Raw genomic sequence first — 23,642 nt, 5'->3', positions numbered from 1 at the left:
CAAATTAAGAGCAGACCCCTGTAAAGGTGAGGGGAGGTGTACTAAGAAGTACATGGATGAACCTCATGGTGACCTAAAGATTTATTGGACGTGAGGCACAGAATGGAGCCGGTGATCATGCTGCAGTGTACCCGGTTCCACACCGGGGACGCAAATCAGAACCAGAAAGAAGATCTGTTTGATTGAACAAAGTGCCCAAGTGCTTCAGACTGAGTAAAGTGCTATTTGATTACAAATATTTAAAGACAAAATTCAGACCCAATCAAACCTTGACCCCCATCCCCTGTCTTCAATAAATTACTTTTTAATGTAGCTCTTTAATTTACAGTCGACCTGGTGAAAATGTACACAAGTGCATGCGCAACAGGACTTCCAATGTGGTTACCTGTGGAACCTGTTTAGCTACAATGGCTAGCCTTATCCTCCTCTAGGAGACAAGCAGAGGCATCACTGCATTATCGAGGATCCGCAGTAGTGCAGAACCAGCCCTTGAATACTCAGGAACTACTGCATAGCCAAGGGGCTTTTGTAAAGGGGGTCGCAGCGCTTTTGCCACCAAGGAGTAGGCACAGGATAAATAATAACAAAATGCCGTGGTAGCCCTGCTAGGACTACGCAAACAGTTGACCAACAGTGGCCGGGAAGTGCATCTCAATAAAAACTTTTTACTGTACTTGCCTCTTTGTTAACTGCATGGACTCTTTACCCTACCGAAGCATCGGTGAAGCGTGCATTAGCAATGTGCACCAATGCAGCAGGAACATGCTACATCACTTTACTCCGGGGTTCTCCAAAAGTTGGTCCTAGAGGGCCGGATCCATGCCAGAATTTTAGCATATACCCATTTAGATAAATGTGGTGATCTTAAAAATCTAGCGCCCTCCGGGACCGACTTTAAAGTAACCTGCTTTACTCCCTTCTACTTGGCAGGGGCCTTGGGATGGCCACATCGGCCCGTAATGGACACCCATGAGGTTTGCGGGTGCAGCTGGTGTCACTGCCACAGGCTGTTTGTGAATGTCTCTAAGACATACCTCAACTACCTCTCAGATTCTTTATTATTATTACATTATGATCCACTTTACCTAAATTAGGTTTACTGAAAGAGGTCATTTAAAGCTGTCCTTACTATTCAGGCAACCATCTCTAGGTCTACACTAGAATTAACTGGGGCACTTGTCTGAAAAGGATTCACCTAATCCTGCTAAACCCACGGCAGATGCGCACGTGCAAACTGACTCACATCTTAATGAAGGACATCATTAAACGTCTTAGGACAATCTCTAGATTCAATGGCCTATAAGTAACTTTAAGACCACAAATCAAACTTTCACCAGACCAACTGCATATATAACTGGAAGTAAAGTAGTTATGAGAGATGTATTTTACAGGGTAGAGTGGGGGCAGTATTGTTGGATATGGTCTGTATTGGTGCAATAATAATTGGTGACGGTACATTTTTTGTGTTGTGCCAGATAATGTGAGTGCCATGCCACTAATAAACTAAAGGTGCCCACGTGCTCAACAGAAAAAAGTGACTTGTTATGTAAAATGTGCCAGTGCTCGTGGCTAAAATCATTTATTCTGTGCAGAAAGTGAATGCCATGCAAGTACATTTTCTTAACATTTCTGAATACTGCATTTTAATGCCTTATATGATCTAGTTTCACGGGGGAATCAAATCAGAACACTTTGCAACAAAAAAAAAAAGCATTTTAACAGCTGAAATTAAATAAACACTAACTTTGAATTATGAACATGATGAAAATGATTAGGCAAAATTAACACTTTGTACCTCAATGCCTCAACACATTAGTTGATTTATGACTGGCATACTTGCTCACAATCCACTTTGTAAAGGGCTACTAAGTCACACATTGATTGATTTAATTAAGTTTCAAAACAATTCTATGTGTGATCTGTACACAGACACATCCACTGTATTCACTTTTACTATAATTGAGACTGGATTTTGTAACAGTTCTTATTTTGGCAGCAAACTAAACTATTTTAAAAACTTATTTTGTGTAACAATTCTTCAGTAAAACTGAAGACTTTTTTTTTGCTAAAGTGTGAGCAGGCAGATAAAGTTTTGCAAAAGTAACAAACTTTGTAACTTTGTGAAATTGTGGCACTTAATAAGTTAACAAACTTTGCCTGCAAAATTATTTCACACACTGCTGCCGTTAATGTTGGTCAATAAAGGTTATGACACTGCTACCATATAAGGATGTATGTCATAACCACGCATGCTTTGACAACGCATGCCTTTACCACGCAACTTTTACAACGCAAGTCGTTACAATGACTTGCGTTGGGGGGTGCTGGATAGTGAATAGTTTAATTTACTATTCCAACTCCAGTCCCCGTGGATAGTAGGGAATGTTTTGGATAGTAAATTAACAATTCCCTATCCTAGAGCGCCCCCCAGCGCAAGTCGTTGTAACGACTTTCGTTGTAAAAGTTGCGTGGTAAAGGTACTGCGTTGTAAAAGTTGCGTTGTAAACGCTGTTTACCACCATATAACATTACAATATATGCACTACTACCATCTTCAAGGTACATTTCCCATAACAATGCAACTTATTGTGGAAATGCGTCTAAAAGAACTAGAGAATCAAACTACAAACCTCACAGTTTGTAGCCCTGGTGCTTCAGGCTTGGATGGCTAGCCTCTGAGTAATGACAGCGCGGCAGCAGGATGGCTGCGCAGCCAGAATCTGTCAGCATATGCTGCTCTCCCAGGCCGCCTTCCCTTAATTTAATGTTTACACTTTAATGTTTGATGAATGGCATGGCTTCCCAGAGTGGTTAAATGATTATTGCCTTTAATGCTGGCCCCGGGGTAGAAGCATGTGTACAAATCATTAGATGAGTGGCTAACCCTATTAAATATTTAGGCAAACATCTTAAGGCTGTCGGAATTAACGAAGCAATAAACTGTTCCCAAGCAGGAAGACACTTTAGAAGCAGTAGAGAGCTCTTAATGGGCACAGGGGATCAATCTATTCTAAGCATGTATGAATCTATAACACTACTAATGTGTTATACTGTTATAACTGCTTTCCCTTATTTATTATCACTCTAATTTAATAGGATTCCAAATTGACTGACAATTTACATTCATTACTTACAGTCTTTGTTACTAAGCGATTATCTAGGAAAAAAGTCAGAAAGGGAATGGTTTGCTGCACTTGCACTTATTGAAAGGGCTACTTTCTTCCTTGCACTTTGAGCCAACATCCATTAATACAGGGTGCACTTTACCTGGTGGGCCAACTGGACCAGGGGGTCCAGGAAGGCCAGTAGGGCCTTGACCCCCGAACCCTGGCAACCCCGGGGGTCCTACGGTCCCAGGTTGTCCGTTCAGACCAGGATCACCTGAAAATAAAAAAACACACAGATACATTTATACGGTGAAACCATGTATGGAGCCATTGCAGTTCGAGGTATGTGCCGGCTGGTATGCAGAATTATGCAAAACAAATACAAAATTTGTAATTATTCCCAAACCCAATTAGCGATTCGGTAACAAGTTATTGAATCTCTATTTGGGTTTGGTAAATTAAAAAATGCCATTTTACTGTCGGAAAGACTCTCATTTTATGAAACAATACATTTGCTTGATACATGAGGGTCTGTATTTGGAAGGGGCATCTTAAATTGTCCCATCCAAATACCAATTCCTTATGATATGCATTATTGTTTTGTAACCTGAACACAGTCGCAAAACATTCATATTTTACCACCACTGCAAAGGAAGTGGTACCCCTTTCACCAATGGAAAGGGGTCCCTCAAGAGCCCCTTCCTCTTTGTGAATGTACACAAAAATATTTATATTAGTTGGCAGTGGTCCTTGGGACCATAACCTACTCCTAAAAAAGTAGTTTGTTAAACTTTTAATTTATTTCAAAGCACATTTAGCTGTCCTTTTAAGAAATCCAGCTGTATTAAAAAATGCTTTATTTAAATGCAATCAAAAGCATGGTGGTCTCCTGACCCAAGCAGGCCACCATCCCTGTAATTTTAGCCAACAGTAGGGAGTCTGCTATTCTGGGGCCTCCTTCATTAATATTAAGGAGGTAGATCGAATTACGACCCACTACGAATCTGTATTTTGAGAACCTACCTATCATTGCATGGGTAGGCTCATAAAATACAAATGCATTTGGCAAAAGTCAATGTGCAAATTGCGACCACTTTTATCTAATACATTTTGAACACATAAGGCTCTCTATTCTTTATGAGGCAGAACATGTTACACTGCAGTCAAGTAGGAGCCAAGCCTGACATTTAAAGCTTCATAATGGATGCACTGTTAGAATTGGGTGCAAAACTTGCCTGGTAAAACAGTTTGTCCACTTTATCTGGTTGGTTTTTGCACCCAGTCCCAGGTTCGAACATCCAGGGCGCCTTCTGACGTCACACATGGGATTGACCTAGCACCAAATGGTGCTCGACGATGCCCATGGAAAAACAAGCATTTGCAATGCAATAGGTCTCGATTTCCACGAGTTTTAGCTATTGATATTGCAAATTACAATGCTTTTTATTTTAGTTTTTAAGGCATACAATGCCAATAGCTTAAACTCGAGTGAATGTGAGACCTATTGCATTGCAAATTCTTGTCTTGAGAGGCAAGAGAGAAAGCTCAGCCTCGCCTTAAGGACAGACTGCGACATGCATCTGAGGGCGGTCGTGCTGTTTCTCTCAAAAGTTACTGTTTTCCTCTTCAGAAAGTTGTGGTGTTTATATCTGTCTAACTCTTTTTTACATTTCTTGTTAAAACTGGCGTCTTCTCTTTTGACAAAAAGTTGATCAAAAAATTGACTGTGCTTTTCAATGAAATAAAGATTACTGGTTAATCAGACCACAGACTGACTGGTAGCTTCTGTGTTTGGTAAAAACGTTTGAATAGTTATCAGTACTGGCATTTCTGGTGGTTTTGATAATCAGCACACGCAGCATCGCGCCAGGAAGCCGAGTCACAGTATCTCCTCGGCACTTGCGCCCGGCCACATCAGAGCATCACCCCCAGGAGCTCCCGGGGGTAGGGCACAGGCCTGCAGCTTTGAACTCCTGCCGTGCACATCTGGGTGGATCTCCCACTGGAGTGGGGTGGGTCTGACAGACTCCATCTCAAGCTCCTGTGCCAGAACAGGAGCAGTGGGGGGCTTGGGGGAGTACTCCAGTCCTGTGAATGGGATGACAGATCGCCCATGTGGTAGGCAAATCCAGTCTAAGGAAGAATGGGAGGGGTATTTCAGAAGGTGGGACAGGTGGGGATGCCTGTAGACAGATGCATTCAGAGCACAGCAGGACGGCGAAGCACAGCCTGTGAGGTAAAACTTCCAGCACAGGAGTGAGGTACACCCCAGCCCCCCCCCCCAAGTAATGAATGCGGATATGTTTACACTTTCTGTATTCGCTTCTGTTGCATTTTTTTACGGTTAAAATCGTCGATTCAAAGTAAGTTTCATTGTAACGATGTTTTACAGCATCTTAATGCTCGATTGGGACTTCAGCAAAGGTATTACGACTTAGCACTCGTCAAGGAGAGACGAGATAGTGGGACGTGGTGCGACCTTTTATCCACCAAACCAAAAGTGTATTCACAGCTGTACTTAAGTTTGGGGGCCCAGACAGGACTCTTGGGGAACAGTGCTCTGCCATTGAGCGCAAAGGCTCCCTTGACTAGAAGTGCAAAGAATGGCATACCGCGGAGCATGCTGGAAGACCGGCCTCCACACAGTGTACTGCTGCATTTTATCCTTAGTAGTAAGTCGAAGGCTGGTGAGTGGCTACCTCTTGTATACCCAGGTCACACCTCCAGCACTCACAGATCTGTGTAATACAGAATCCTTGGGCCAGAAAACCCCTGTACGCAACGTGCTTTGGAGGGCCTGTATACCCTATGACACCTATCGCACAGGGCAGCCTGCACGAGTTGTCTTTGCTCTCACTGAATGATACAGTGTACACTTTCCAAACTGTCAGACAGACACTAGTCATTCACTACTGTGACAGAACTGTAAGCACGCTCCTGTAAACATGAACATTCACACTATGGCACCAGATAAACAAGCAGCGCCACCTTCCACTGCAATTGCAGACAGGTGAGGTGAATGATTGGCTAGCAAATAAACCGGGCCGGCTTCTATATGTTTATCAATTACTCCGCAGTATCGTCAAGCTCCTCTCACGGGGCTCACCGCCCCCAGCGCCTATCCGTTGTCTGGCCTGCTCTCACAATATGTATATTTACTGCCAATAGCCTTCCACCTGTATTTGTTTTTAACTAGCCCTCCATTTCCACACGTAGCCTGGCTGCAGCCCTGGGGAGCTCACGGCGTCAGGGGTAAGAGACGGGGCACTGTCCACTGCAAAGCAACTGCGCCATCACCTACATGAACTCGGTGTTCCTCTGTGCGCCTTCCCAGACACCTTTGCGGCGCCTAATGGCTTATATTAATACCCGTGTTGACTAAACAGTGCCCTCATTCACATACCCTAAGAGAAGGGCACATGCCCAATTGGCCCTAATTAGGCTGTGTTCGCCAATTATTCACCCATTCCCAGGCCCTCCGAGAGGCAGTGGAGGGGGCTCCTGGGTGAGCAGCCCTGGGCCTGGCATGTGCATCCGTGCAGGGGTGCTGAAGGGCCAATTTACTATAAGAGACCCCACCCACTTACCTTACACCCAGAAAAACGAAGAAGAAAAAAAAGTCCCACTATTCACCAGGCACAATATCTTCGTATTCTTAGTGTTGGCCATTTATTTAGAATCGTTTATTGTAGAAGGAAACCTTTGGCATAGAGGGAAGATGTGAACATTTTAATTCCACTTTTTTTAAAGCTTCGAGACAGCAAATTACGTTGTTATCACTTTAATAACGATAGTACAAAGTCTGCTGAAATGATATAGTTCACTGGCCAGCAAAAAAAAGAAGAAAATGGCCAGAGAATGTGAGGTTACGACCAGAGGTGCTGATTTTAGAAGGGGGAGGATGGGTTTGATTCTCCGCAGCTCAACATCCTGTGATTCAGGCCAAATCACTTAACATCCCCATGCCTTAAAAAACAAGCCCTGGGCTCCCTCTGGGAGTAAGCGCGTCTCTCCTCTTGGCAGTGAGTGCTAGCTATGCAGCCGGAACAGCCAGAGCACCTCCGGCCAGCGAATGACATGGACTGCAGCCGGCCACTGATGGGGAAAGCACCAACGGTGCTGAGCAGTGTGCGCCTGAAAGAATATAGTGCTCACCGACAACAAGAACGCCGACCCTGTAACGCTGCAAGTAAAATTTACAGTCCTGATGGGAGGTCACAAAAGGAGACAGGGCGGTAACAAACAGGGAGTAAGAAGTCTCACATTGAATCAGAAGCCAGCATTTACCAATGCCATCAGCCAATGACAAATATGGGCGGGGCTTCCACAGCACTTCCACATCTAACCCTACTATAATATGCCTTGCACAGCGAGCAGCGCATGCACTGCGACGCTAGGCTCGACCTAAAAAGGAAACGTAGACAATTCCAGATCCAACCACTAGATGGCGGAATAATGCACAGCATGTGAATCCAGAAAAGGATTCATGCTGCAAAACTGGCAAAAACAATCTCTACAACCATTGTTTCCACGTGGCATTCCTCTTACCACACTGTTTTTCCTGCACAATTTCTTCCAAGCAATACCTGGAGGAAAAAGCATATGCAAAAACTCCAGAACTGAGGGTAACGTGTGCAAAATCTGCGATTGTAACACAGAGCACCTCACCGTTCAGCAACCATCATCATTTGTAGGTGCAGCATTAGACCATTGGTCCGGTTTTAATAGGATTGACATAAAAAAAATGAAATTGAGAGAAATAAATGTTTTCTGTCGAAAGATCAGACATTCTGTGTGGAGCTCTCCAGCGAAATCCTTTGAATGGGCTCTTAATCTAGCAAACACACTGGATTTTTTTTTCAATCATTAACATTCAGCGAGTGGTTGCAAAAAAAAACCCAGGAGCACTATGAGTACCAGAAATTGCATTCCTCCATTTGTTCCAAAGTTGCATACTGTTTGAGATGGCTCACGCCTTTTCAGACAGTATTATTAGAAGGCAAGGTGCGACTGCACGTATAATATGATCCTTTCACCTCTAGTTACATGAAAACATATTCAACACTGCTAAACGTGAGTTAGAACAGTAAAATATGTGTTATTAATGCAGAGAAAATCCCACCAACCTCACCACTATCAAAGAATTCAGGATTTCTATTGGTTCCTCATTGTCCTCCTATTTTATCAGTCGTGGCGCTCCATGACGTACCAGTGACGCTTTGCTGTGGTTCTCTGTGCATTTTAGCAGAGCCCATATGGTCATTGGATGATACACACAATAGATTTTCTAGCATGCTCAATTACTTGCTACACTAAAAAAACCTTCAATGCTTCGCCCTGGAACGCTTACAGTCACAATAAAAATTCACCTGTGTTACCACATTGCCACTATCACGAGCAGTCCCAACCAATCCGCCTTAAATACAACACCTATTGAAATCGGCGGTTCCGACCATAGGTTGCCAATTACTGCGCCAGTTGTCATTGAAGCCGACATATACCTTTTGATCCTGCAACACCGTCGAATCCTGCTCGTCCTGGAAGTCCAGGGCTTCCTGGAAAACCACTATCTCCTTTTGGTCCGAGCGCCCCTTTTGCACCTCCTAGACCGGGTGGGCCAGGTTGTCCTGGTTGGCCATATCCAGTTTCACCCTTAAATGTAAAATAAATACAGATATTCAATAAGAATGAGCATTTATGAATGGCAAAATAACGCCTAAAACATAATTTATTTTTTGATTTATGATTAAATACATTTATTGTTGTTATTTTCACAATCTTTAAACAGATCGTAAGAAAATCTAGAAAATAAGTAAAAAATCACATCTATGGGGCCGATTCACAGAACTGATCCGAGATAAAATCCTAAACGTACTACTTTTGGTATCCACAGAAGGCATTTAGTAGTAGTAAGGTTAGGACTCCTTTTGTGAATACCAAGAGTCGTAAAGTTAGGATTTTGCCTGCGTTTAGTAGTAGTAAAGTTAGGAGTCCTAACTTTACTACTACTAAATGCCATCTTTGAATACCAAAAGTATTAAGTTTAGGATTTTATCTCAGATTAGTTCTGTGAATCGGTCCCTATGTGTTTAAAACACAAAACTACATATTATATGTTTATTATAAAGTTACTTTTCAAAGCACAAATGGAGCAAATAAAAACACCAGATCAATTTTGCGGGTGGATTCAAACGAATAAACAGTAAGACATTCAGGAATTACAAATAAAATCAGAAAGAGACTAGTAATATATTAGGAGTGAGAAATGATCTTTTAAACCCACTCATCCATAAAAATGGAGCCAATATGAAATCTATGCATCATGTTTCTAGTTTTAACCGTCAGTCGTTCCTCAGTCTACATTGCCAAAGAGGGAGTTATTTGTGCATGTAACAGCAATGAAAAATGAAAACTACTGAATTCTCCATTTCAAAGATCTTCAAATTACAGAAGTGATAAAAACAAACCTTTTGTCCTGGGAAACCGGGTGGGCCCGGAGTACCATCCTGACCGGGTCTTCCAGAGATGCCCGGTGGACCAGCTGGGCCAGGTGGGCCAGGGAAACCTGGAACATGGTTTAAGAAAGATTAAAATGTGTGCCAAAAAATCATTACTGTTCTGAAACACTTACAATCACCCTAATAACAAGAAAATAGACTGGTGATATTCCTGACGGTGTCAACAGGTTCAACTTTCTCCTATCCACCTCTTCTTCATGGGGCAGACCATCAAGGGAACCAGACCTGATAGGCCAGCTTCGAGCTGTCAGCAGTTTTCAACAAGACCGAACCCTACATGTTTCACAACTACTTATGCTCTGTAGCAGCCTTCATGTTTCTGAAAAAGGGGCATCACATACTGCGAAACACGTGTCGTCTTGTAATGTCAGATTGTTGGTAGACAACAAATGCAAGTGCCTATTACTGTCAGTTGTTTGTCACTGATCATTGGAATTGTTTTTGGATGAACGTTGTCTGCTTACATTAAGACAACGTAAAATAAATCTCCAGGAAAATTAGGATTCGGTGAACTCTGGGTGGTTCCTATTGCCTAGGCCTCAAATTTACAGCAACTAAAAACTAGATCTTAGGCAATACCTCAACGAATGAAAGGTATGCAAAATGTTTAATTTCCATATTTTATCTCAACCACAAAAAGCTGAAGAACAAACTTGAGCCAAAGTTTTTGCCTTCAGTGCTCTATAAAGATATGCATGTGGCCCTAGGGAAGGAAGGGGGTAGCATTCCAGATGGGATCCTCAAGTGAGGGGAAACTCGGGAAATGAATACGCTAAAGAAAGTCCGTGAAGCTCCTTGATACTGCAATCTGAACAGTAGTCTTCAGGAGGATTCCATTTTGGGATGCTAATTATTTCCATGGTGGTCACTGTATTAATCAGTTGTATGTCAATACAACGCGGGCTTTTACCCTGCATGCCATTACAACACGGGGATTACAACGAAAGTCGTTACAACGACTTTCGCTGGAGGGCGCTGGATAGTGGAATAGTTTAATTTTCTATTCCAACTCCAGCCCACGTTGACAGTAGGGAAGGTGTTGGATAGAAAATTAAACTATTCCCTATCCAACAGCGCCCTCCTTTCGTTGTAATCCCCGTGTTGTAATGGCAGTGCGGGGTAATCCCCGCATTGTTATGGCTGTTCTCCGTATTAATCTCTTCCGACCCTGTGCCAGCCAGTGGAGAGCACGGCAGCTTCAGAGCAATACATGCTCCTGGACCTATGTGCCAGGTGCCACTATGTAGTCTACTGCAGTTTCCAAAATTCATTCATTGAGAATATATTGCCAGTTAAAAGATACAACCTCATCTGTTTGGAAAACTATAGCACATTAAGACAGTACAATTTTGACATGATCAACCCCTATGGAGATTATATTTTTGGCAAAACTAAAGGCAACATGTATACTTTGGTAGATTTGTTATGGGAAGTGTTAAATTGCAAACGAAAACAGCTCTTAAAACAGTCTTCTAGGTAACAAATTGCATACTGGTGTCTTTCGAGAGAACACGCGGTGTTATGCAGATGATGTGTGCTAAAGGGATCTAGGTGAATATATTTATTTCTGTGCTGAGTGTGGCACATGATACAGCTAAGAAAAAACAACTCTAATGAGAACTAGAACAAGAGATACCTACCTTTAGGACCAGAGGGGCCAGGAAGTCCAATGCCAGGAACGCCGGGGTCACCTTTTGGACCGGTCAGACCGGGCAGTCCAGGTTGTCCCGACTGACCAGGTTCACCTGTGACAAATATTTAATCATTAGTGTGAGAGGGCTTCTGTGGTCCTGGCATAATCACCTTAGAGCAGTTTATAACATTTAATGAGAAGCAGTGATTAAAAATACAAACAGATAATTCGGTGTTTTGGGTACATTCAGGAAAGTTGTGAATATTCTGTCCCAGAGTCAGAACCAGCACTTACCATGATGGAACAGCAGTAGTGCCTATCTAATGTCTCTGTCATCAGATGCCTTCTTGTTTAAGCCACAGCTATCGTATTAAATGTACTGTAACCCTGTTCAGCAGTGCCAGAAGCTCAGTTTGAACAATAAGTGTAGGCACTTCAACGCATGCTCTTCGAAGCCCTGGTAACATACATTCCTGCAGGGAGTTCCTAACAGAAGTACTGACCAGAGCATAGAGCACCCCCACACTGAGTTCCTTACATCCCACTGAAAGTCGATCAACCATGGAAAAAGACAACAGATAAGTCTAAAAACGTTACCTATGCATACAGTGCTGCTGTAGGACTTCAAAGATCTAAACTTGAAAGGGCATAAGGGGGCACGGTGCAATTCCTTTCCTATACTCCTAAAACCATGGCACAACAACAGGGGCGTCGTGAACATCCCCATCATCACCACCCTCCCCCCCACTCCCCTCCCTCCCCCACCCACCCATAAGGGTTGAAGTTCTTGATGGACCTCTTCTGTCTGCAGCTCGGCAGAAAACAGGCTCTAATTAACGTGAAAGGGTGGGTGGTTGGATGGTTCAGTGAGTGAAAGGGCTGGTGGAGAGATGTGTGAGCTAAAGGGTGGATGAATGCTTGGTTGGATGAACGAGTGAAAAGATGGCTGTAAGGATGGATGAGTGAAAGAATGAATGGATGAGTGAAAGGGGGCGGATGGATAAGTGAAAGAATGGATGAATGAATGAAAGGGAAGGTGAATGGATGGATGACAGGGTGAATGGATGAATGAATGAAAGAGTGGGTGGATGATGAGAAAGAATGGACTGATTAATGAAGGGTGGATGGATAGGTGGAGTGAAAGAGTAGATAGATGGATGGAATTAAAGGGTGAATAGATGATGAGCAAAAGGATGAATGGTTGGATGGATGAGTGAAAGCATGGATGGATGGATAAGTGAAAGGGTAAATGGATGGATGAAAGAGTAGTTGGGTGGAAGGATGAGTGAAAGGACGGGTGAGTGATATGATATGATGATATGATATGATATGATATAAAGGCTTTTATAAAGTGCTCTATTACTAAAAAAGTATCCTGGCGCGGAAGGTGAGGATGTTCAGAAGGCGAGGGAGAATAGGTTATAGGGTAATACTAAACAGATGAGTTTTCAGCCCTCTCTTAAAGGCAGTGATGGTCGGGGCCGTCCTAAGATGAAAAGGGAGAGCATTCCAGGCCATAGAGGCCCTAACCGAAATGGACTGGCCTCCTAGTCGGGAGTACTTAAATCTAGGCACAATCATTTGACGCTGATTAGCCGAGCGGAGGCAGCGATTCGGAATATACAAGGCAAACATTTTCCTCAAGTACACAGGACCAATCCGATGGAGCGCACGGAAAGAGAGAACAAGAGTTTTAAACATAATCCGGTGGGCAACCGGGAGCCAATGGAGGCTGCGTAGATAGGGGCGGACGCTAGATCTCCTGGGCAATTTGAACAGAAGTCTTGCGGCCGCATTTTGAATGACCTGGAGTCGTTGGATCAGATAAGCAGGTAGGCCGCTAAACAGACCGTTCGCGTAGTCAAGCCTGGAGAGTATTAGAGCACGCGACACAGTCTCTTTAGCCTCTCTCGGAAGGAGTGGGAAAAACCTACGTAAGGCTTTGAGAGTAGCAAAACATACTCCTGTCAGTTTTTTAATATGGTCCTCAAACTTAAGGTCATTCCCAAACCAAACTCCCAGGTTCTTTGCTGGGCCACCCATGGATTTAGGACATGGCAGATCTCGAGGCCATAAGAGGTCTCTGAAATTATCAGGAAAGGAGCCATAGAAGAGAACCTCGGACTTGTCTTCATTACACTTAGGCTGGCCAAGTGCTAGCCAGTGAAAGACCGATGAGAGGCAGAGTTGGATCGCCGACGTATCCAAATTGTCCTTTGGCCAGGTGAACAAAAGTTGGGTATCGTCGGCGTAGGCCATTATTTTGGCCCCCAGATGTTCCGCCAAATAAATCAAAGGAGTTAGATAAACATTAAAAAGCGGGGGACTCAAAGTAGACCCCTGGGGAACTCCTGTAGTGAGTTTCTTAGGTAGAGAGGCGTGAGGAGGCATTCAGACCTGTTGCATCCTATTGTCCAGAAATGACGTCAGCCAGTCAAGTGCTAGTCCGGAGATGCCGGCGGCAGCTAGTCTAGTGAGAAGTAGGGAATGGGGCACCGTATCGAAGGCGGCAGAGAGGTGTAGTAAAATCAGAACCGCTCTGCCACCTCCATCAAGGCACTCCCGAATTGCCTCCGATATCTCAACTAGCGCCGTTTCAGTGCTGTAAGCAGCCCGGAACCCTGATTGAGCTGGGTGCAGAGCCCGAGATGATTCAATAAAATTGTCCAACTGTCTAAAAGCAATCTTCTCACAGACTTTTGCCAAGGCTGGCAGCAGTGAAATGGGCCGGTAGTTGAAAGGAACAGCCGGATCCAGCCCGGTCTTTTTTAAAAGCGGCAGCAGTTTAGCTTGCTTCCAACAAAGCGGGACAGTTGCAGAGGAAAAAGAAAGATTAACAATCTGGGTAACCTCTTTGCAAACTGTATCAGCCACCCCCCCAAGAACCCTGGCTGGGCAGGGGTCAGAGGGAGACCCCGACTTCAAGGCCTCTAGTATTGCAAGAATGTCAGACTCAGTAGATGGAGAAAAGATAACAAACTGCTCAGCTGACTTAGGCACAGGGAAGGGGGGTAGTGCTGGCGAGGACATGAAGCCATCACAGACGACGCGCAAGTCCTCTTGGATCTTGGCAATTTTGTCTACGAGGAGAGCTCTTCGCACCAGTGATCAGATGAGGGCAACAGAGGTTGCGCAACACATGGTGATAGAAAGCTCTTAACAATTGAAAATATTTCCTTACTATTATTGTTTGCTTTTTCAATTCTCCCTGCATAGTAACTGCTCTTGGCAGTTCTGATAGCAGCATAGTAGTCTTTTTGAGCAGCACGCAGATTGCACTTTGCCTCGGGCAGGTAGGCTTGTCCCCACACCCGTTCGAGTTTCTTGCATCCAAGTTTCAATTCCCGTAGGGTGTGGGAAAACCATGGTTTAGAGGGGGTAGACCGCATCCTACGGATACAACCTTTATTAATGGAGGCAGCAGACCCATGTTCCACCCATGTGTTAAAAGTACTAACCGCCACTTCCACCTCCGAGGTCAATATCGGACGGGTTAGAGACAGAGATTCAGTCAGGGTGACTAAGTTGATCCTCTGTAGATAAGCAAGTGGAGGGGTGGATGACTAAGTGAAAGGATGGATGGATGATTGAAAGGGAGGATGGATGGAGTGAAAGGGTGGGTGAATGGATGGATGACTGAAAGATTGGATGAGACATGGATGAGTGAAAGGGCATTGGATGGATGGTTGGATAGGCTTGGAGATGGATGCATAGGTTTGGATATGGATGGGTGGATGGATGGAATGGTGAAAGAATGAATGACAGATGAAAGACTGAATGGATGACAGAATATAAAGATGAAATTGTGGATATCAGCGGGTGGATGGAAGGGTGAATGGATACATGCTTGGATGGACGAGACAAGAGAGCTCTTCTGGGGAGTGTCATGATGACTTTCTTTACTTGCTTAGTCCCATAAGAGCTTTGGTTCGAAGTGGGGGGGGGATTTACATTTTCTATGTTCCCTCTTGCACAAGGAGCTTCATTACCTTAGAAAAAGGAGCTTCTGCAGGGCCTAAATAATTTATTTCACTTTTTGGATTAAATGGTCCAGTTGGAGCAGCTTCTTTTATATTGTTTTAAAATGAACGATTTAGTTCAAAATATTTCACTGAAGTTTATAATAAAAGACAAACAACAAATAATACCGAAAAAGTACTAATCACTTATTATAAGGAAAATCAACAATTATAAGCAAGCCTTAAGTAGCTAACTAGCAGAAAGCAATAAATAACGGAAGAACATTAAGCTACCCGTGCCACATATGAAAAGTAATCAGTAATACAACTAGTCAATTGTCAGCAATGAAATAAAGATGTTCCATAATCATGAAGAATTACAGATGTAATCATTACGATTTGATTAGGATGACAAAAATAAAGTCTTGAAATGCTGCAAACCAAGGGTGGTCTTGTCCCTCCAGCCCAGCAGGGCCATAAAGCAACTTACTCAATCTGCATCCACTCGATGTAGCCCCCAAACTCACGCATGCATTTTATTACTTTACAGATCTTGTGAAACATTCAAACTGCACAAAAAACCTCTCAGAACGACTGGAGCTGGGAGAGGAATAAAAGACATCACAACCATGGCTACATCACAGTGGTTGTTTCATAGAAGTGAGAGCAAAGTTGGCAATAAACAGATTTAGACATGCAAAATCTATACATTTGTTCAAGAAGACATAAAAGCTTAAAGGAGAAAGACAGAATAAGAGACAGTTTATGGTGTTTGGTTGACAACTGATTCAGAAATGATCTGAAAATGATCAAGCAGAAAGACTGCCAGTCTGTCCACTTCAAGTGCAAACATGATAAGTCTTTAGGTCCCTTTTGAACTTTAGAGTCTTCTTCGGTTCTCCATGGTCGATGACGTGATTTCCAGAGGGAAGTGCCCTCTATATGGATAGATCTACTTCCAAGTACTTTAAGCTTTTTGGTGGTTGAACAGCCAAGAAGTTTGCAGATGAGGATCTCAAATGCCTCAGTGAGCCATAGGACTGACCGATCTTGACCAGGTGGTGCATGGCCATGAGCAGAAGAATGTAATTCACAGAGGTGCAACATGGGATCTGGCTTAAATACAAAGTCAATGTAGACCTCTTTGCAACTGAGGCAGCAAATAAGCTTTGCTGCATGATTCGGAAATGTTGGCAGTGTGTCAAGCAAAGTGTTAGGTAAACACGAAAGGATGCTGTTGAAGTAATCCAGACAAGATGGGACTCTGGCAAGAGCTAACGGAATCTGTTGGGGAAATAAGGGGCAAGAGAGGATGCTCTGGAGCAGACATAAATGGTAGAATGTACATTTGATGACTGAGATCACAAGGGGTGGGGTAAAGTTATCAAACGTAACATTTAGATCGCGGACCCTCTGCACTTGCTTTGGAAGAGGCCCCATCATTGGCCAAGAGCAGGGAGAGGACCAGGTTTGCCAAGAAACACAAGCAAAAGTATTATCTTCTGACCATTCAGGCCAAACCATTTGTGGGAGTTGGCCTAACGGCTAGGGTGCTCGACCTCGGACCTGGGGATCTGGATTCGAGTCTCGGTAACGACGCCAAAACCTCCTGTGATTCTGGACAAATCACTTAATCTCCCCGTGCCTAAAATGAAAGTGGGTCCTCATGTAACGTAACTGGAAAAAAATATGTAAAGCGCTCTGATACCTGATTCGGTTCGGGTCTAGTTCGCTCTATATAAAACTCTGCAAAAAAAACAAAAAAAACTTTGGACTTGCTTTGAGCAGTCTGCAGTCTGATGTTGTACCCCCTTATCTTCTTTCAATGGATCAGAGTATTGCCCACACACATACAAATGCTCTTGGTGTGAGCAACCAATATGTGCACAACTAGAGCCTGGTATTCACTGAAAAGGAAGAGATAAAGTGCAGAATCTTGTGGACTTCACACATGACAGGGAGGAAAGAACCCAACTTGAGGTTCTTGGTATGATTTGTCAGGCACAAATCATACCATCACTGCACATGACATTAGCCCTCCCAAGAAGCGCTTTATGCTTGATGGTGTCAAATAACGTAGAGATCTAGGAGCATAAAAGTGCACACTTGAACTTTGTACATTGCTGAGAACCTCTGTTCTCTGATGTTTAGGATTGTGGCATTCATGCTGAGCGGGGGCCGAAGCCTCACGGGACATTGGACCTCACTCAGCAAGAAGTTAGAAACAAAGACTGGCGAATAATTGAAATGTGACCACATATTTAGGACTACTTGCTGTGCAGGGGGTTCAGCAGAGGTCTATAGTTGGACATAAGGTCAAGGTCATCATTTGGTGTTTTAGCTGAGTGAACGATGTACTCGTAATGATTTTTTGAGGATTATCTCCAGTGGAGACTAATGCAGGTTAAAGACAGTGATAACAGGAGATGCCCTGCGGATGTCGGTTATTATAACAGAGTTTTTTTTAAAAGAGGCCAGAATCTTTATGGTGTCAGATGCCACGACCATGGAGAGCATGATCAACAGTGTTAGAGCCCTGGGGATTAGAGAACTACGAGAAATGGAAGTGTGGGGATACAAGTAAAAATCTTACTTCCAGCAAGATGCAGCGACCTTACCGGTCCTCCCTCTTCGACGAGAGACCGATTAATTTCAATACTTGGGCATGATGGTGGCACACACTACTCAGAAACATTTACAATACAATATCCCAAGAATCGTCGAAGACTTCCACTCCTCCATTCAATTCTGGAATACTCTTCCTCTCTCCCTCATGCGAGGTGTGGCCATACAAAAATGGTCCTTCTGCCATGGTGCCTCTACTGTATCCAAAGCTTGTATGATTGTATCCTCTCGGCTGTTGTTCGGCAACTGAATACCCTGCTCTCCTCTCCGATATGTGCGGGGAAGACATTCCTGAGTTGCAATGGACATTTCGTTCCGCTCACTGGAGGAGGAGGGCGTGTCAGTCCCAAATCTGGAGCAATATTAATTGGCCTCGAACTAAAACACGCAACACACTGACTCACAGAATGGGATAATAGAGAGAAGTTGCCACTAGACACCTCTTGTACCTTCACATTACCTCAGATCCTGAAGGCAGTAGGGAGAGGGGTAGGGTTACGTGCCATTCCTGGTGAAACACACTGCAGTGCAGAGGGAAGCTAAAGTCAAACTGATCTTGAAAAATGCCCCCATGCCAGGGAGTTTACACCTACCAGCATTTAGGGCTCTCACAAGTTCGGTGGATATGTCCTCCTGGCGGGAAAGTGGGAGCGAAACCTTAGGAGCCACCCAAGATAGTTTTCACTTGGGAATGGGACATTTCCTCCAACACACCCGCCTCTTGGCTATCGCCAGAGGAATCTGGAACTCTTTCACAGAGTCCCTACCCTCTTCACACACATTCCAAGTCCAACTGGAGATAGGAGGAGGGTGACACCTGGCGACGCACTTCCACAAGACCATGTTGGCAGACAGACTGCATGTTCCGCCCCCCTGGGGCAGATAATTTAGACTACAACTTGAGGATGCATAGTGGGCAAGATTGTGTGACCTGGTACAGTCCATCTCTAGCAACGCTTGAGTCAATCTCATGCACTTTCACTTTCTACATCAGACATATACAACGCCGTCCATGCTACAGAGAATAGACCCTTCTAGGTCCCGGTGATACCCCCATTGCTGCTACCCGATGGGATCTTTTCTCCAGCTCGCTTGTTACTGCTCGACAGCTAATGCCTTTTGGGTGAGGGTGGCAGAGAGAGCAACAGCGATGGGGGACATTTACTGCAAAAAGGTCATTAAATAGCGTTCACATTTTTGCATTTACTCCTTCTCCTTGCCAAATGGTGCATTGGGATCACCTGGTTGGGCACAACGGCCCCAACTCGGGGCGCTGAGAGCACGAGTGGCCGAATGGGGGGTAGCTGAAGAGTGGAGATAGAAAAAGTGCAGAAGTGGTGGCAAACTGACTGAGGACCTGGATGTCTGGGATGGACTGCTGGCTGCTTTCCTAGACTCATCTGGCTCACAACAGGCTTCTGGGAATTAGATGGATACTTTCTCCAAGTCGACCTCTGTTTAGCGTGGTGAGGCACCGACGCTCCCATATTACTATCATACTCTGTACTGCTTACTCGTGGTTGACAAGGATTGGCTATTTATTACACGATGTGTATTGTATTCTTACTAAATGTAAGGTGGATTTAGAAACGTACCTCCCTGTGAATAGATTTCTGATGGGAAATGTTTATTGATGACTGTCTTTTTCTGTGTTGATGTAATCTTTTTACAAAAAACAAACTTATTTCCAAGTATGGTGATTTTATCAGTAAAAAAATGACATTAGGTTATAGCAAAAATATTTGTTACTACCTTAGAGACTGTAAGAAGTTCTTTGCTTCATTTGACATGTCTGGTTTTAGCCTTGTGCTGAAAGTCTTATAATTACAGGGTAAATTCTACTCAACAATAGGCGAGCTGGCAATTGAGATTTAGCTCATCATCTCTAAATATCTCCAGAGAAGGTCATGAGTGAACTAATTTTATTTATGTTGCAACTTAATTTTTAAATGTTTTAATGGTTCTAGTTGGCTGAGCATGTTAGATTCCAGATGTTTCAGATTAATCGACATGAAGTTAGAAGAGTGGTAGAGTTTGTTTTTGAGTGCAGGTTCAGGATTCGTGAACTCACAGTGATCAGTTGGTCTAGGCAACAAGAAGAAGGACTAACAAGTATGCCTAGAGCTCAGCAGATTAAGGATACATTTATTTATAACATAATGGTCAGACCAGTAATGCATTTCTATTCTAAGATCATAAGGTCATTGAAAATATAAGTTCCAGAGTGAGATTTAGAGTGCAAGTAAGGGAAAGCAATGTTGTCATAAATAGCTTAAGCATGTTTGCTGGATGGTATTCTTTCCAGATGGTAATATTGCTGAGAATAAGTCCTTTCTTTGACATGGTTGAGATGTGCAATGCAAGACAGAGTAGCTTGTTGCAGACAGAACTGAGGTTCTTGTGGAAGTTTGATAGAAGCACAAATGAAGGATATAAAAGGGCTGGATATACATTTAATCAGTAAGTATTTGAAGGACCCCAGAAAAGTGCCCAGAATATTCTTGCATTGAATAGAATTGTGACAAACAATGGCAATTTCACTCCTCTGCCCTCAAGTTTGTTTTTAGTATTGTTGTTATCGGTTGGGGGGTCAGCAATGCACAGTGACTGTTTAAACCAAGTCTTGTTTTATTTTTTATTTATTTATTTATTTATTTTTTTTTAATTCCTCAGTTACTTATGAGAAAAAATTATTAAGGAAGTGATAATTCTCAATAATTAGGAAGGAAGACATAGATGGTATTCCCTTAACTAAGTCTAGGAGACCGCTGCATTAACTATATTCAAGCTGTGTGGGGAAATCTAAAAAAACACTGCATTAAAACAGGAACTAACAGAAGCAGCTACCGGCTGTCATATCTTTGAGCAATCACAGCAGAAGGGTAACATGAATGCCTAAATATTTATTTTACCTCACCTATCAATTGAATGATATTTTAAAATTATGTTCCTGTTTGTGCCCAAATTATGTTCTTGTTGTTAGCGTGTGCCCCCCGCCTGCATCTTTCACAGGCCTGAGAGTTTGAATAGTCCTAGCTGACACTGACTAAATGGACAGAGCATACGTGTCAGATTAACTCATCTACTTGCTCAAAAGAATAGAATCTTGGATAATTGTTCTAAACTGTAATCAGCACCATTGTTTATTGGCACACTTCAGCAGTATTTTAGTGAATTCCAGACCAGTAACGCTCTATGGGCCAGATGTACAACCCTTTTTGCGGCCGCAAACGGGAGATCCTCCCGCTTGCAACCGCAAAAAAGGGTAATGGCATGTACAAATGCTATTTTGCAAGTCACTCACTCACAAAATAGCATTTGTGACTCCCGCTAATAGGAAGGGGCGTTCCACGGCACGGACCACCGCCTGCCCCCCCTTAAAACAAGCATTAGAAATGCAATCGGGCTCGGATTTATTTGAGTTTGAGCTAATGGCATTGTAAATGCCAATGTATTGTTGCTATGTGTTATGGAGTGTGTTCATGTGGTGTGTACTGCCAGTGATCTCCTTGTGAGTGTGAGAATATTGCACCGTTACTGCCTGTGTTGTCCTTCTTGTGAGTGTGAGAAGCTTGCACCTCTGCTGCCTGTGGTCTCCTTGTGAGTGTAAGAAGCTTGCACTGCTGCTGCCTGTGATGTCCTTCTTGTGAGTGTAAGAAGCTTGCACTGCTACTGCCTGTGATGTCGTTCTTGTGAGTGTGAGAAGCTTGCACAGCTGCTGCCTGTGATGTCGTTCTTGTGAGTGTGAGAACCTTGCACAGCTGCTGCCTGTGAGTATGAGAAGATTGCATTGTGCCTCTCTGTGCTGTGTCTGTTCTTTATAAGGGACTCTTGCTCTGTTGCTGCTGCTGCCTTGGCACAGTACCTGCTGTGAGTGTGTGAGGGAAGCTTGCACCGCTGCTGCTTGTGATGTCCTTCTTGTGAGTGGGAGAAGCTTGCACCTCAGCTGCCTGTGGTATCCTTGTGAGTGTAACAAGCTTGCACAGCTGCTGCCTGTGATGTCCTTCGTGTGAGTGTGAGAAACTTGCAACGCTGCTGCCTGTGAGTATGAGAAGATTGCATTGTGCATCTCTGTGCTGTGCCTGTTCTTTGTAAGGGACTCTTGCTCTGTTGCTGCTGCTGCCTTGGCACAGTACCTGCTGTGAGTGTGTAAGGGAAGCTTGCACCACTGCTGCTTGTGATGTCGTTCTTGCGAGTGTGAGAAGCTTGCACCTCTGCTGCCTGTCGTCTCCTTGTGAGTGTAAGTAGCTTGCACTGCTGCTGCCTGTGATGTCGTTCTTGTGAGTGTGAGAAGCTTGCACCGCTGCTGCTTGTGATGTCCTTCTTGTGAGTGGGAGAAGCTTGCACCTCAGCTGCCTGTGGTCTCCTTGTGAGTGTGAGAAGCTTGCACCGCTGCTGTTTGTGATGTCCTTCTTGTGAGTGTGAGAAGCTTGCACCGCTGCTGTTTGTGATGTCCTTCTTGTGAGTGGGAGAAGCTTGCAACTCAGCTGCCTGTGGTCTCCTTGTGAGTGTAAGAAGCTTGCACAGCTGCTGCCTGTGATGTCCTACTCACTACTCTACTCTACTCACTACTCACTACTCTGCACTCACTACTCACTACACACTACTCTACTCACTACTCACTACTCTACTCACTACTCTGCACTCACTACTCTGCTCACTACTCACTACTCTACTCACTACTCTCCACTCACTACTCTGCACTCACTACTCACTACTCTACTCACTACTCACTTCTCTACTCACTACTCTGCACTCACTACTTTACTCTCTACTCACTACTCTACTCACTACTCACTACTCTACTCACTACTCACTACTCTACTCACTACTCACTACTCTACTCACTACTGACTTCTCTACTCAATACTCTGCACTCACTACTTTACTCACTACTCTACTCACCTCACTACTCTACTCACTACTCTACTCACTACTGACTACTATACTCACTACTCTGCACTCACTACTCACTACTCACCTCACTACTCTACTCACTACTCACTACTCACTTCTCTACTCACTACTCACTTCTCTGCACTCACTACTTTACTCACTACTCTACTCACCTCACTACTCTACTCACTACTCACTACTCTACTCGCTACTCACTACTCTGCACTCACTACTCTACTCACTACTCACTACTCTACTCACTACTCTACTCACTACTCTACTCACTACTCTACTCACTACTCTACCCACTACTCTACTCACTACTCTACTCACTACTCTACTCTACTCACTACTCTACTCACTACTTTCTACTCACTATTCTACTCACTACTCACTACTCTGCTCACTACTCACTACTCACTACTCACCTCACTACTCTACTCACTACTCTACTCACTACTCTACTCACTACACTACTCACTACACTACTCACTACTCTACTCACTACTCACTACACTACTCACTACTCTACTCACTACTCTACTCACTACTCACTACTCTGCACTCACTACTCACTACTCTACTCACTACTCTACTCACTACTCACTACTCTGCACTCCATACTCACTACTCTACTCACTACTCTGCTCACTACTCACTACTCTGCTCACTACTCACTACTCTCCACTCACTACTCACTACTCTCCACTCACTACTCTACTCACTACCCTACTCACTACTTTCTACTCACTACTCTACTCACTACTCTACTCACTACTCTACTCACTACTCACTACTCTACTCACTACTCACTTCTCTACTCACTACTCACTTCTCTACTCACTACTCTGCACTCACTACTTTACTCACTACTCTACTCACCTCACTACTCTACTCACTACTT

General features: G+C 43.8%; 1 protein-coding gene across 1 annotated transcript in view; it reads right to left on the bottom strand.

Moving 5' to 3' along the window:
* The window catches only part of COL4A5 (collagen type IV alpha 5 chain), a 433,650-nt gene that overhangs the window by 167,996 nt on the left and 242,012 nt on the right, over nucleotides 1–23,642 (bottom strand). The window contains exons 27-30 of the mRNA XM_078688785.1: nucleotides 11,266–11,370; nucleotides 9,575–9,672; nucleotides 8,609–8,759; nucleotides 3,268–3,381 (exon numbers count right to left, since the gene is read on the bottom strand). Coding sequence (XP_078544911.1) covers nucleotides 3,268–3,381; nucleotides 8,609–8,759; nucleotides 9,575–9,672; nucleotides 11,266–11,370 — 468 coding nt within the window. The remainder of the gene's footprint in view (nucleotides 1–3,267; nucleotides 3,382–8,608; nucleotides 8,760–9,574; nucleotides 9,673–11,265; nucleotides 11,371–23,642) is intronic.

The sequence above is a fragment of the Lissotriton helveticus genome, chromosome 4_1 (genome assembly GCF_964261635.1).
Source record: "Lissotriton helveticus chromosome 4_1, aLisHel1.1, whole genome shotgun sequence".
Lineage (NCBI taxonomy): Eukaryota > Metazoa > Chordata > Amphibia > Caudata > Salamandridae > Lissotriton > Lissotriton helveticus.
The sequence above is the reverse complement of the archived record's forward strand: the minus strand, read 5'-3'. Positions and strand labels throughout refer to the sequence as shown.